Source organism: Engystomops pustulosus, chromosome 9 (genome assembly GCF_040894005.1).
Source record: "Engystomops pustulosus chromosome 9, aEngPut4.maternal, whole genome shotgun sequence".
NCBI lineage: Eukaryota > Metazoa > Chordata > Amphibia > Anura > Leptodactylidae > Engystomops > Engystomops pustulosus.
The window spans coordinates 50,146,430-50,162,497 of NC_092419.1; the positions used below are offsets into that span (position 1 = coordinate 50,146,430).

Consider the following 16,068-nt stretch of genomic DNA (forward strand, 5'->3'; position numbering starts at 1 on the left):
TTCGATTCGTCACCGATCTGAAGTTTACGGTGATTTGTGGGAACAAATTTGGAATCCCCCCCACCCCACTTTATTAGCAAAATGGCCGTGAGCACAACGTGTCACATGGGGCAGAGAACTCTGCGACTAAGAAAGGAACATGGCAGTACTTTTCTCACTATATGGCGGTAGTGTTCCTCACTGTATGGGGGTAGTGTTCCTCACTGTATGGGGGTAGTGTCCCTCACTGTATGGCGTTCATATTCCTCACTGTATGACAGAAGTGTTCCTCACTGTATGGCGGTAGTATTTCTCACTGAATGGCTGTATTCTTCACTGTATGGCGTTAGTGTACCTCACTGTATGGCTGTATTCCTCACTGTGTGGCAGTAGTGTCCCTCACTGTATGGCGATAGTGTTCCTCGATCACGGGTGACCCCGCGATCCATGTCTCGGATCGTGGGGGCACCCGTGCTCTGCTGCCGTGCCCCGTTCCCCCGGCTTTGTACTCACCTCATCCCGGTTCCTGGCTCCGTCTGTCCCGTTGAGGCAGCGCTCCTGCTTCTGGCCGAGGCCTGCTCGTTCCCGCTCACTAGGGCAAGCGCGGCCGACTCTTCAAGAATTTAAAGGGCCAGTGTCCTCCTTATTGGCGCTGGCATACCGGCACTGCTATATCCCCTGCCGGATCTTCAGGTCAGTCTACTGAAGAGAAAGCCTCTCTGAGCGTTTCCAGACGCCTCCGAGTTTCCTGAGCGTTTCCAGACGCCTTCATGTTCCTGTGGTGTTCCCGTGGTGGTCCTGTATTCCTGTGGCGGTCCTGTATTCCTGTGGCAGTCCTGTAATCCTGTGGCGGTCCGGTAATACTGTGGCGCTCCAGTATCCTAGTGATCTTCCAAGGTCCTGCCAGCCGTCCATCTGAGGTCCTGCCATCCCGAGGTCCTGCTATCCCGTGGTTCTGCCTTCCCATGGTCCTGCCTTCCCGTGGTCCTGCCCAGTGTCCAAACCGTGGGCACTGCTATATCCCCTGCCGGATCTTCAGGTCAGTCTACTGAAGAGAAAGTCTCCCTGAGCGTTTCCAGACGCCTCCGAGTTTCCTGAGCGTTTCCAGACGCCTCCATGTTCCTGTGGCGGTCCTGTATTCCTGTAGCAGTCCTGTAATCCTGTGGCGCTCCGGTATCCTAGTGGTCTTCCGAGGTCCTGCCAGCCATCCATATGAGGTCCTGCCATCCCGAGGTCCTGCTATCCCGTGGTCCTGCCTTCCCATGGTCCTGCCTTCCCATGGTCCTGCCTGCCCAGTATCCCTACCGTGGGCTGCCACCGCGGGCCCAGATGCACCCGTGGAGCGACCTGGTGGCTCCCCGCCGCAGCAAGACCATCCCGCTTTGCAGCGGGTTCTGGCGAAGACCAGGAGTCCATTTAGACTCCGCTCCCGGGTTGCGGCTGGCATTGTTATCTCTCGTGGTGGTCCAGGGAGTCCACAAGACTTTAGTCCCAAGGGAATATTCCCCGAGATTGTGACATCCTCACTGTATGGTGGTAGTGTTCCTCACTATACAGAGGTAGTGTTCCTCACTGTATGGCTATATTCCTCCCTGTATGAGGGTAGTGTCGGTCACTGTATGGGGGTAGTGTCCCTCACTGTATGGGGGTAGTGTTCCTCACTGTATGGAGGTATTGTTTCTCACTGTATGGAGGTATTGTTTCTCACTGTATGGGGGTAGTGTCCCTCACTGTATGGCGGTAGTGTTCCTCACTGTGTGGCAGTAGTGGTCCTCACTGTATGGCGGTAGTATTTGCACATTTTAATGAAGGGGTTAAACTGAGGCAGCCTCGGGTCGATGGATCCCTGCTCCCCAATGACGTCACGGGGAGCTATGATCCTCGTCAAGATGCGACACCATTTTTCCGGCGGCGATCTGCGGGTTATCACAGTACTGACTGCGGGTATTACAGGTAACCCTTTGCTGCAGCATGCAGCAAAGACTTACCGGCTATGGAGAGAGCTCAGCCCGTGAGCCCTCTCCTTGCACCCGCACCTGTACTGTTACGTTACATGTTGTGATTCATTTCGAAACAAATTTTCTCTGAAAATTCAGCGAACCTGGTCAAATGGAATTTTGAGAAATTCGTCCATCTCTAATTGAGACCTGTTCTCTTGTTCTTTTTTTCTTTGCAGATTCCTTTTAAGTAGAACCTTTACTACACCAATGCTTTCACCTCATCACAGGGGGGAATGTCTATATGGTGTAATATGTGTTTATGTATGTTCTATGTATGCTCTTAAGGGGGATGGGACAGGGGAACTATTAATAGACAGGGGTATGATAGAACTGCTAAATTATATGGGAGCAACCAAGAAAGAGAGATGTTGATTACACTTCATTTATATGAGTATATGCAATGACTAAGAAAGTAGATGTTTTGTTCTGGAATGTAAGGGGGCTGCAGAATGCGGCTAAGAGATGTGCGGTGTTCCAGCTGGCTATAATCTGCTTAGCTGAGACCCATTTAATAAAATATGGAGTTTTGATGATTCATAGGGCATGGATGTCCCATGAATATCACTCTACATACTCGACTCACGTGTTGGCACTGGAACATTTAAAGGGCCAGCGCACTGCTGATTGGTGCTGGCCATCCCCTGGAAGTGCATAAAAGCCGGTCTCTCCCAGCATTCTCCGAAAGATCTTCATGCTTTATGCCGTTGAGAAAGCGTATTTCCTTGCCTTGCATCTGTGTATTGGCTACCCGTTGTGACCCTGACATGTCCCGTTTGTTCTCCTCCCCTGCCAGCCCTGAACTTCTGCTCTGCCTCCAACCACGAACCTGCCTACCGTCTCTGTACCTCGCCTTGGCTGCCACCACAGAAAAAGTCGCACCTGTGGAACGACCTGGTAGTACCATGCCGCAGCAAATCCAACCGCGCTTTGTGGTGGGCTCTGGTGATGACCGGATGCCACTTAGACTCTGGTCCCACGTGTCTGCTTACGCCCGCGATGGTCCAGTGGGTCCATCGCAGACTGTATTATATATGGGATCAATATACTACTGATTGCACTTTATATTCCACCACCATTTTCCTGTGATTAACGCCACATGGGTACTCTTATGGCAAATCCCACAAGGTTAGCCAAATTGCTAAGGAATGTGGGTTGGATGATGTCTGGAGTGCCCGTAATTCAGATGCTCGGAAGTACTCCTGCTACTCGAGCTCACACAGATCACTATGCCGTATAGACCTGTTCATAGGATCTGAAGCCATGTTTCCGTTACTGGGAACAGTGGAGTATCTCCCGCGTAGTATTTCTGATCACAACCCAATAAGAATGCATTTAAGAATAGAGGTTGCGGACCCTCGGTGGGGTTCGCTCTGGCATTTGCAATCATTCTGGTTACAATTGGTAGAAGGAGGTGCTGAAACCGCCCAATTCATTAGGGAGTTCTTAGAGTTCAAAACCAACACCGCATTGTTAAGGATATCACACTGGTATTGAATGCCATCTTACATACTGTCAGACATTTTAAAGACTCAGCATTCATTTCACATAACTTTTTGTAATGAAAACTAAAGTTTGGGTGGGGTTCATCCCTTAGCACACAAAGACTTAGTGCTCGCTAGCACCACCTAGAGGAAGGTATCCAGGTGAACATCTGGGCATTTTGTTAATGTGAAGACAGCCAATGGTTCTACATTCCTTTGTGTACTTACATCCAATAGTGTTGCATTTCCAGGGTCAAACCACCCCATAGTATTGCCTGCTTGTGTACTTGCACGCCCCTTGCAGAGTTTGTTATGACTTTCCATATAAGAGTTTCAGTGGCAAAAAGAATAAAGCAGTCTTGAGCTAATTATCAGAAAGGACAGTGTGTCTTTCCTGTTTTACTCCATTCCAAACTGGAATACAAAGACTTATATAATTTGAAAGTCACCTTTACAATGAGGGGGGTTTGAGCCCCAGATAAAAATCTCTAAGAATTGGCATCCCTTGGATGGCCATACTTTTATGGACATCTGACCATTGAGGTGACCTCCGCAAGAGTCCAGGTGGCCAGTGACCAGAACTGACAATGAGCGTCAAGTCTATTTTTGTCTGCCCTGAATGTCACTTCTGTTTCACTTGCTGAAAGGACTGGGTAAGATCATCTCCTTGTGTGATATTATGTACTTTGCCTTTAAATGTCCATATATAACAATATGCTCACTATAATTGTGGCAAAGAATCACTTTGAGACTGACAGAGACTGGACAGTGACTATATATGTTGTAGAAAAAGGTCTGCAGTGCCCTCTTGTGGATTGTTTATGTAGTTCAGCGAGTTTGCGATGGTGTTGAGATTTTTGTTCATATAAGCGCTGATAGAATCTGGAAGTTTGTAGAGTCAAACTCTGGCCAAGTTTAAAGTGTAACCGTCATTTAAAAAAACTTTTGATATGTTGTATGGCAGGTAATTTTAAGCCCTTTTGCAATTGGATTAGTTACCCGAATCTTGCTCCTTTCTCTTGTATTCTGCAGACTTCCCCTAGATGGCAGTGACAGCTAAGATAGCTGTTACTATGGACATTCCGTCTTCATAAAGAAGACTACGGGCAGGAGACACACCCAGAAGCTGATCACCTCATGTGTCACTGCCCCAGCAGTCATGTGCAGGGAGAAGCCATCACTAATGTAATAACCAATCACCTTCATCTTCTCTCTCCTCAGCTTTCCCTATACTTGTGTATAACAAATAATCCACACAGACAGAAACTGTAGCCCCCCCTCCTCCCCCCATCACCTCACACAAGGAGGTGGCAGGAGACAATCTCCAAGTCTTCATGCTGATAGATAGATAGATAGATAGATAGATAGATAGATAGATAGATAGATAGATAGATAGATATCTTGAAAAAGATATCTGGCTTGAAAAAGGCTCCAAGTGAGCCGAAATGTTGCTGTACTTTGAAACATGGAATAAAACAAAACCCACTTTTTTACACCTTATACTGGACATTTTGGAGTGCTGCCTTTTTCTCTACTCTAGATAGATAGATAGATAGATAGATAGATAGATAGATAGATAGATAGATAGATAGATAGGCGAGAAAGATAGATATACAGATAGATAGATATAAGATAGCTCTGGTGTCATTGGTCAGCAGCCGGTGCTTGTGATGAGTTGACAGAAGGCAGGCTCCGCCCCTCCATCTTGCTGATTGTGGGGTTTTTGAGAGCTGGAAACCCTGGTTGCTATGGGCCAGATACTAAAGAGGAACGAGAGGCAAAGTACTTTGAGGAATGATTCCCAGGGACACCAGGAGCAGAATTATGTATTTTAGTTTTTTTTTGTTCAGAATGACGGTTACACTTTAAGTGTCTTTCCTTCAGGATCGGCCCCGTGATGCGGTAGGGGACAATAGAGACTCAGGGACACTGATGGAGATTTTACAGTTGAGCGTTAACTCCTTGATTTCTGAAACATTGTGTGAAGGTGTCTAATTTGTACCTACTCATAGGTAGCGGGGTAGTCTGGAGCTGTATTTACGGAGGATATCTATAGCCCTTGCACAAAAACAGGTATTCCACAAAATGGGTATTAATTAAAGTAAGACTGTAGCTGGACACTGCAGACCTAAAAAGGCAACTGACATAGTGTTACAAAGGAAAGGAAAGTGGATGGGTTTGTTTACTGGGAACTTAGACCAGTGACTACGGACGGACCAGGACAGAGTGACAGGAATCCTTCAGAGTGCCCAATGAGAAAGAGACAGGCGATAAGGGACATTTCAAAGTTTTTGATGTGGAAAGAATTTGAGAAAAAGAGATTTTATTATATTTTCCTCGGGAAGGAAAGATGGCCCCTGGAATGCAGACTCCACCCCTGTATCTGGTGGTTAGAGAAGATGACACGCCCTACCAACCTTCAGTGGCGGCCATCTTTAGACAGTTTATTTTTCAGTGGTGGCCATCTTAAGTTATATTCCCTTCAAGTCCCTGAATGTTAATTGCCTATGACTCTATGGTAGCCATAAAGGCTGGTTGTGGGGCTTTCTTGTAGGATAGCAGCTGAGCACGCTTGAAGCTTCCTGGCAGATGTTTGAAATAAAAACCCCGGCTAAGGTGATATTTCACCAATTTCAAACATTTGCTAAGGGTCTTGGAGTGTGGGACATTGTTTGTTTGGGTGGTCTAATTAAAACTTATTTGATCCTGACAATTGCAGAAAAATTACTAGAAAAAGTGTTGCAATGTCTCTGGTACCTGCTTTCCGGAGTTTAAAGAGTTAACCAGGGTCAAATTGTGTGGGCAGCTATGCAGCTGGGCTCTGGCTGACCTGCCTTATCTGTGTGTGAGAACTGACCTTGAAGCACACAGAAAGCGATCTGTGTTAAGTGGGGGCGACAGAGCTGACAATCTAAAAAGACAGTATGATGTGACGTCCTCCTGTGTACTCCACAAACAGACTAAGCAAGAACAAGCCCCCCCAACTGTATTACAGAGCCTATGGCTGACTTTTATGACTAAAAAAAACTAACACAAGTGTACCTGACTTCTGTTTGAGACGTTGGAGTCTGGCCAGAACTTTATAGAGAGCACAGACTCTCTATACTCCATCTCTCTGAGCTAGAGATGGTTGAGAGAATCCTATATGTCTAGATGAGATAAAGCGGAGACCGGTGTTAGAGGACTAGAGACATCTCTGCCAGACTAGTTTCACAGACCGCACCAAAATGAGACTGAGAGAAAGTTGCGGTCCGCTGACAGCCCGACCCAAGTGGGCGTTACGGGGAGGAGACATTACTAAAGTAACTAGCCACATTCTAATAGGGGAGTGGACGTCAGCACGCACAAGAACTGATGTAAGTCTCCTCCCCTGCTAGCTTGATGATGATTTTAACCCATTCCCGGTCAAGGAAAAGACCCGGAAAGAACAGTCGGATACACGTAGGATGGTCTATGATCTCCAAGCTGCCAATGAGTGTACTGAAGTCCAGTGGTCCCTAGCCCAAACTGGCAGCAGGCCCCAGGAGTGACATATTATCCACTGTTATTGATTTAGCAAATGTTCTCCTCTCTGTGCCCCTACATGAAGACAGTACCTATTTGCCTTTACCAGTGTAGTATTCCAGTATACCTGGTGCAGATTCCCACAAGGGGGGTAAAACTCCCCCAGCCAGTACTCCATACTACACGGCCCTACAGGGAGACTGGCAGATTAGCACCTTACTGGATGATGTCCTTTTACAGTATGTGGATGACTTACTGTTTCTGTGCCTCCATTTTACAGATATGCCAGAATACATTTATTGACCTTATGTGTTTTCTGTTCCAGAGGGGTTGCAGTTTCCAGAGACAAACTCCAGTATTGCCAGCAGAAGGTGGTCTTCCTAGGCCACTGCTTATCAACCCCAGGACCTAAGCCTCTTCACATGTTTCTAGGACTGGCCAGCTACTGCAGGCCTTGGATAAGGTGTGCTGCCTCTGGCTTGATGCTGCCCCTTGATTACTGCATTGCCTCTTCCCCATTTGCCCTTAGGAGGCAATTGATGCATTCCATAGCCTAAGCTGGCAAATCCTGTCTGCCCCGGCCCTAGGCACATCCCACTGGATAAAACTTTTATTATATTTTGCATCAAGTATCTAGGCCACAGGTGTTCTGGCCCAGGAACGTGGTGGCCTCCTCAGTGGTCCACTATTAGGCCTGGTTAGTCGTGAGGGGTGCCCCTCATGTATCAGTAGCTGCAGCCAGCAATCTGCTCAGCAAAGCCAGTGAGTTGGTCCTAGACCCTAGATCACTCAGTTACTGTGCAAACCAAACATGACTTGCACAGTGTCCTCACCCAATTACAGCCCAAGCAATGAGCAAAGGCCAGACAGCTCAGACCACAGTGTACACTCCTGATGCCCCAGGATACACTGAAAAGGTGCACAGCTCTGATTCCTTCATTCTATCACCAGTCTTCCAGGATTCAGAGAGGGAGGGGAGAAGGGTGATTAACCCAGATGTTGAGTTTTTTCTCATAGATGGCTCCAGGTCTGCTGGAGAAGACAGACGTTTCTACACTGGATATACAGTGGTCAGTGGTGCACATGAGGTAGTACAAGCAGAACCACTCCCTCCACACAGGTCAGCGCAGAAGGGGAAGTGATGGCACTCAGGGAAGCGCTACAGCTGGTGGAAGGTAAAAGGGCAAACATCTATACTCAAGGTATAGTTCTGGGGTCTAAACACGACTATGAACCCATATGGAAGGCTAGAGATTTCCTCACCTCTGCAGGGACCCCCTCTAAGCATGGCACGCTGATTATAGAGATCATGGATGCTCTCTTACTTCCACAAGAGGTGGAGATATTAAAAGTAAAAGCACACACAATATGGTGACTCCACAAGCCAAGAGCATGTATGTGGCTGACAGGATGGCGAAGGCAGCTGCACAGATGGAACCCAGAGACTGTGCGGTAGTCTCAGTGGTGAGTTGTGAGCTAAAAAGTTTGATCCACAGGTGTTCCAGTCCCTGGTGGCCCGAGAGTCATCAGAAGTGAAGGAAGTGTGGAGGAAAGCTGGAGCCCAGATGCCGATTGGACCTGGATGCTGGGGGAGAGGGTGTGCCTGCCCATAGCTCTGCACCCGACAGTAAGTCAAGTATCCCACGGACACACACATCCAAAATGGCCATGCTAGTGCTCATAAACCGCTGCTGGTCCCGGGCATTAGTACCCCTGTCACTAGACTAGTGAAAGCCTGTATAGTCTGTGCCCGCCACCACCCGGGTAAGGTGGTAAAGACCCCACAGAAGGTGACACCCAAGCCGCTGTATCCCTTCCAGAGACTGCAGACGGATTTTATCCAGCTACCAAAAAGTGGTACATAGGAATATGTGCTTGTGTGCATTGATCTCTTTCCAGGGCGGTGGTAAAGAGACACCAGAGAGAGAGAGTCTGGAGCCTCGGTACGATGGTCCTTTCCAAGTCCTGCTGACCAGTGCCACGTCTGTGAAGCAAGAGGGAAGTCGGCATGCCTCCACACTTTCTAACTTACTTATTCTTCTTGCTAGCTTGTCTCTTCTGACTGACTGTATGCTAAGGGACACCCCAACCATGACTATCACTGTATCTATAGGGCTGACCAGGATGCTCCCAGGGTAGGAGACTTTACCTACGGTCGGTGCAGGCAATGACCTTCTTTAACATTGACAGCACAGGTAACCCTGTATTAGCAGTGTCTGATGTCTACAGGATTTGTGGGGATAGGAGAGTCAGGTCAGGCCTGCCTAGAGGGTGGGAAGGTGGTTCGGGGATAGGCCTGGTCTATGAATTAACTGGGACAAATCTGTAATTCTACCCGTGGCCATTGCGGCCGAATCCCCTGTACACAAAACACTACTATGAAACTTAGGTACCTGGACATAGTGGTCTCAGGCTAGGGCCCAGGATTATGTAGAGGAAAACCTCCTGCCTCTGCTGCAAACATTCAAGAAGGTAAACATCCTCTGTGGGTTTCTACTCTCTCTGGTAGAGAGGCGACTTAATTAAAATGGTGCTTATGCCCCAGCTGCTGCATCTTCTCCAGAATACTCCGGTTTGGTTTCCCTTTAGGGTGTTCTTTAGAAAACAAGGTCTATTTTGAGAACTGATATGATAGAGGGGGCACCGACGTATTAGAATTGATACACCGCAGGAGGGATTAGCGATACCGAACCCATGGGTCTACTTTCTTGCGGCACAAGCGCAGCAGCTTAAAGGGTGGGCAGAGCACTCTGCACAGACGGTTCCTTGGGGGGCACATAGTAATGAGAATAACAGGTATGCAACCCCCTAAAGCAGTAATTTAGGCAGGAATCACAGAGACTAGAACTGCAGGGAGGAGCCCAACATTGAACTTTATATCTAAAGTGTGGGTAGAGGGGTACAGTGTATATATTTCCCTATATGGCGTAATCCAAAGCTCACGGAAATATTTAGATTGGAGGGCTTCTCGTCCTAGGAGGACAAGGGAATACATTTCCTGACCTACTTGTTGGATGGAAAGAACTTCAAATCATTTTAGCAGCTGAGAGAGGAATTTGACCTACCACATTCACAATTGTATAGATTCCTACAGCTAAGTCTATACAGGAGGGGATAATTCAAATAGCGTACAAGTTTGTTCTCAAATTGGCAGTGTCGGCGGGTAGTGTCCGTGGACGTGTATCAGGAATATATAGACACCTTCTGGAGGAATAGCTCAAGGGTCACCCTGTATCAATAAAGGAGAAGTGGGAATTAGATATTTCACCATCTGAGTTCTGGCATCTATCACGAGATCTAAGACTGTTGTCAGGTCTGATTCATGTTGTCCCAGATGCTCAGCACCAGATGAGTGCTAAATTTGATCAGGACGGTGCTCTCAGTCAATTTAGATCCAGATCCTAGCGTCTGCTTACTAGGCATTGTAGAATGGGATGATGTAACTGGTACGACCTTATTATGCATGAGAAAAAACTGTTATACCTAGCGCGCAAAGCTATATCTGCAAAATGGATACAGGGGTCTCCTCCCACCATGCAATTATCCTCATTTCCCTCGATTCCGTTCCTGATTCTGATTCCATGCTGCCTGTCTCGACCTCCTGCCTGTCCCCGAACACGACTTTGCCTGATGATTCTGTACTAGGCCTTGGCTGCCACCGCGGACAAAGTGGCACCTGTGGAATGGCAGGCTCTGGTGAAAACCAGGTGCCACTTAGACTCCAGTCCCAGGTGTCGGCTTACGCCATCATCCGCTGGTGGTCCAGTGTGTCAATTACCCCTGGAGCCTGACAGTAAGATCGGACCATGGACCCCGCCAAGGTCCCACTTCCTGAACTGGCTGATCTAACCACCATCATGATCCAGCAATCCCAGCAGATTGCCACACAAGGTCTACAGCTTTGTCGAGTCACTGCTATGCTACAGCAGATGATGGCTACTTGCATCAGCGCCTGCTGATGCTCCGCTACTGCAACTTCTTCCGCTTCTCCGGTTGGCCTGCCTGCCACGTAACCCAGGTTGAGACTTTCCATGCAGTCAAAGTATGATGGGGACCCTAAATTGTGCAGGAGCTTTATCACCTATGCTGCACATAGAGCTTACGCAGTTCATCACGGAACAATTTAAGGTGGCATTTATCACCAGCTTCCTCTTTGGGAAGGCCCTGGCAGGGGCTACTCCTCTCTGGGACAGAAAAGACCTGGTTACAGCCAACATCACCTCTTTCTACACTGAGTTCAGGTCTGTCTTCGAGAAACCTGCACGGGTATCTTCAGCCAAGACTGCACTGCTGAACCTGTGCCAGGGCGAATCATCTGGTGACTATGCGGTTCAGTTCTGTAGACTGACCTCGGAGCTAGCCTGTAACGAAGCAGCCCTGATAACAACCTTTAAAAAGAGACTTTCTGGACAAGTTAAGGACATGCTGTCAGAGTGAGACCTGCTGCTACTCTGAGTGGTCTCATCTCTCTGGACACTCAGATAGATATAGATTGAATAAAATCCAGAGTGCAGGCCCCAATGCATATATATTGCATTTCAGTAGTGTCCATCCCTGTACATAACCCCTTGTGTGTAATTGTGGCAATAACTGTACTAATATACATCTACAGGTTGCAGGTGTCGTGGCGTCAGATTCTTCCCTATCTTCTCCATTAGGTCCAGCATCACCATGTCTCCTCTTCCAGTAATGTGTCCTCCCTGTGGAGCTTACTGCACTTACATCTTATGTTCTTCACTGTATCTACATTTTGATCCCTTAACAATGTTACCCTTCTGCTTCCTCCAACAAATGCTGTAATAGTACTACACAAAAAGTGCTCCAGAACATACCAGCCGCAACGCTGTATTATGAACCTTACTGCCCCCAGTCACAGTATATAGCCCCATACTGCACCATTTTCATTGTGTCACCCATCTAATAATGTTCCCTAAAAATTGCCTAACAAGTAAGAATGCAATCCACATGTAATAACTGTGCCCCAACAATTTCCCCCAGTGATAGCCTACCCTAAATAATGCCCTTCCTAATCAAGAACACCTAAAAGAGCCCATTTGCTAATAATAGCTACAGTCCCTCAGTCCCCACTAAGTAATGTCCCCACATCCCACTAAGTAATGTCACCCACAATCACTTACAGCCCCCACCATATAATGTATTTAACAGCCTCCAGGGATGCCCTCACAGCATCACAGTGCACATAGCAGGGGCAGAGGAGAGAAGAAAGCTGGTGGGAAGCAGGGAGAGGTGAGTATATGATGTGTTTATTTTAATTCAACAGCAACTTTGAAAAGAGGAGGCGGCTAGGAGACACACTATGAAGGAGAGATGAAGAGGCCACAATGAGAGGGAACCAGAATATGAGGCGGAACACAATATGAGGGTAGAGATAAGAGGGCCACAATGTGAGGGGAGACCTACAATATGAGGGGCAGGTGAGGAGAGGCACACAAGATGAAAGGGGGCACAAAATGGGGGGATAAGAGAGGCACATTAAGATGAGGAGATAAGAGTGGGACACAGTGAAAGAAGGGCACAATATGAGAGGGAGAGGAGGAGTACCCATCAAGATTACATGGTGATGAGAAGGGTCCCCCCAAGATGAGGGGGCACTATAAGAGGAGTTCACAATGAGAGGCGGCAGTAAGAGAGTGCAAAATAAGAGGGGACTCACAAGATTAGGAGGCCCCCAATATGAGGGAGACATGATAGGAGGCCCACAACATAAGGGGGAGCTGATGGCCCCAATGTAAGGCGAAGATGAGAAGGGGCCCATGATATGAGGGGAAGAGAGTAGGGGCTCACAAGATGAGGTGGAGTTTAGGAGGGGCCACAAGACGATGGGGGCTAAAATTTAAGGGGGAGATATGAAGGGGGCACAATATAAGGGGGCCACAAAATAAGAGGGAGATGAGGGGCCACAATATGGGGCAAAGATGAGAGGGGGCCCAAAATGTGAAGGGTATATAAGGGGGAGGAATGACATAAGGGGAAGATGAAGGGGTGATACACTCAAATTACTTCTTGAAATGCATTTTCAGTCACTTCTCCCTGAACTCAGATGTCTTTACACCTAAATGCTTGCGCCTGGTAAGTAGGAAGAAGTGTTTTTAAACATGCCAAAACATATGCTACTACTTACTAGATCTAGAAATATAAATGTTTAGAGAGGAGTTACTCCATACACACTGCTTCAAAACTTAATTCAAGAGCATCTTGTGAACACAGCCATGCTCACCCCGAAGCAGATCCTGGGCAGTGAACACTGCTCCCCCCTCCCCTCTTCATTGAAAGCCGAGTGGCTGTGATGCAAATCTGTCAAATTATATGATATGTTTGATGATATATCTGATATTTGTCAAACCTGTCATGGTGCAGTGAGACATAGGGGCTCATTTAAGTCGGACTATTTCAGGGGATTGCTCGGCTTGGACAAGTATTTAACAGGTGTCTGCGCTGGGATTTTTGCACATGCAAACTATTTTTGGCGCAGCTGGCTTCCATGCGACACAAATTTGAAGGCATGATGTCGGACAATCTTAGGGTGCGTTCACACGTTGCAGTTAAAACTGCATCGCAATTAGCTTTGAGGTGGTTTTAGGTGAAGTTTTGTCAATTTCACAGGTGAAAGACAAGAACTGAACGGGTGAATTAGATTTTTAAGGAGAAAGCTGTTCCACAAATGTCTTTCACCTGTTGATTTCATGTGTTTCACTTGTTAAAATAATACCACCTAAAACCAACCCAAAACTAATTGCGATGCAGTTTTAACTGCAACGTGTGACCGCACCCTTACTGATTCGGACTGAGGGTGGGATTTAAAATTCAAATTGTGTTGCAGGTCTAAACACTTACATGATCTTGGTGAATCGAGGCACAGTGCATTTTGTGCAAATAAATGTGCCCCGTAGTGTACTCATCGTACCATGACCGGGCACCATAGACTTTTATTCTGGCTGCAAAAACAGGATAATTACTCACCAAAAGAGTTTTGCATCCTGTAAAAACAAATCAGTCCTGTATCGTGAATAACACGTCAAACATATGTCAACATATATTTGGGGTATCGCCAGTAATTGCGATGACCCACAGAGTAATGATTTTAAATTAAGTAATACAGCGTATACAACAAAAAATACTTTCCAAATAATGCTTCCATAATGTTTTAAATGAAGCGAGATGCTTAAAGAATTAAAAATATTAAGGCTGTTTCAAATAGTTTGATGGATGCTGGATTACCCATGAGGTGATTTTTTTAGGAGTTTCTAATAAATACACCTTTTGAAAACCCATCAAAATTAAAGGGGAATTCCCACGAAGACAAGTTTATAAATGTACTCAGGGCAACAAAATAACACATTCTCTAATTCACAGTTGTTAATAAAAATCCAGCATTTCCCCAAATCTTGCGGTGTTACGTGCACCCACAGCTCAGGTGGTGGTGACATGTTTGGTATACACTTGTTGTTCCCGCGCTATTATTTCCCATACGCCACATTGTATCCAGCTCCTGCCACTAGTCACACATAGTAACCTCTATCACCGCTACACAGTGACGGGCGGCTGCGGAGGCCTATATCCCGGCATGCACCGCTCCTCCCAGCTCCCCTTTGACCTCTGGTGATGTGCTAAACATCCGGGCTATCTGTACTATAGAGGGAAGATGGCGGCGGCAGTGCTACCTGCTGATTGGATAAAGAATTGGGAAAAATCCGGAAAAAATGACTTGTAAGTTGTAGTTTCGGGGTCTGAGCTTCGGTGCCGGACGGGAGGGGATGACGGGGGCAGTGGGTGTCAGAGGAGAGCGGAGATTTAGGCGGGAGGGGAGGGCAGACGGGCTGGAGGCCGCTTAACGTGTGAGGGCCGGGAGGACGCGGCGGTAAACATCCAGAGGAGATAACGGATGAGCCCGAGTCCCCTGTGTGAGCGCAGCCTGTATGGAGGGGACATCACCGGGGTGTCTCGCGGTACCACGGGCCGTGCACGGGGCCTCCGCTCTCTGTACGGACGGTACAGGACTGAAGTGCAACAGTTGCCCATAGCGACCTATCAGGCGGTGGCTTACATGTGTACGCAGCAGTTCTGTGGATAAAAGTAAAATCTGCATTGGTTGCACCCCCCCCCCCCCCCCCCCCCCATCTTGTGAGCAGAGCCGCCTAATTACTCCATGCATCTGCCCTTATACAATGTATCCACCGCTGCAGTGCAGTGTACACTGTAATGTAACATTGCTGTATCTCTGGTGGAGACAGCTGCTGTGATAATAGTACCAGAATCTATAAATATTATGTGTCACAATCTCAGCAATAAAAATATATGGTAAATTTACCAGTCCCCATACTGATGACTGGAAAACTGTGGAGGACATGTTCACACGGGTATTAATGGTTTCCATTATTTGTTAATCAAATTGTTCCTGTTAAAGAACATCTATCACTAGGATGAAGGATTGTAAACCAAGCATGCTAACATGCTGCTGTGTGCCCCAGGTCAGAATCTGTACTTCTTTTAGCTCCTTAGGACTTTGTCTTTACAAAAAGAAGTTTTGAAAAGTATGCAAATGAGCTTGAGCAGCTCCATGGATGTCATTGGAGCCCCTCTGACTCATTTGCATAATTTTAAAAACCCTTTATTTCTTAAAAATGCATAAGAAGCTACAAGAAGAGCAGATCCTATCAGAGAGGACACACACCAACAGGTACGTGTGCATGGTTTACAGTCCTTCATCCTGGTGTTAAAGGTATTGTTGCTGTTAAAGGAAATCCAACACTGCATTCCAGTGTATTTAATTATAAATACCATAAGAAGGGAACCTATCAACAGATGGTGAACAAATAAACCACTACCAGGATGTTTTGAAGCTGATTTACACCTTTCAGATCATGTTTCATTAAATTCCAGCATGTTGGCATCATTCTGAAAATCCTCTTTGAAGTGGTATAAATTCATGGGGTGGGAGAGTTCATCTCTGAAATCGGGCTCTCCCTCAAAACACCCCGCTACTGTAATGGACGTCATGCACCAGACTTCAGGAGCGACGGTTTCGATGTCTCTGGATGCAGGGCATCAGTGTATAGTGTAGGGGACATTTGAAGACGAGAAGA

General features: G+C 47.0%; 1 protein-coding gene across 2 annotated transcripts in view; it reads left to right on the forward strand.

The window, feature by feature from the left end:
* Positions 1 to 14,529: 14,529 nt before the first annotated feature.
* THOC2 (THO complex subunit 2) overlaps positions 14,530 to 16,068 on the forward strand; it is a 65,479-nt gene continuing 63,940 nt past the window's right edge. Inside the window, exon 1 of one of the 2 annotated variants that reach the window (XM_072124312.1) lies at positions 14,530 to 14,692. In XM_072124312.1, the coding sequence (XP_071980413.1) occupies positions 14,628 to 14,692 (65 nt within the window). In that variant the 5' untranslated portion in view covers positions 14,530 to 14,627. The remainder of the gene's footprint in view (positions 14,693 to 16,068) is intronic. The other variant, XM_072124311.1, reaches the window with a different exon arrangement.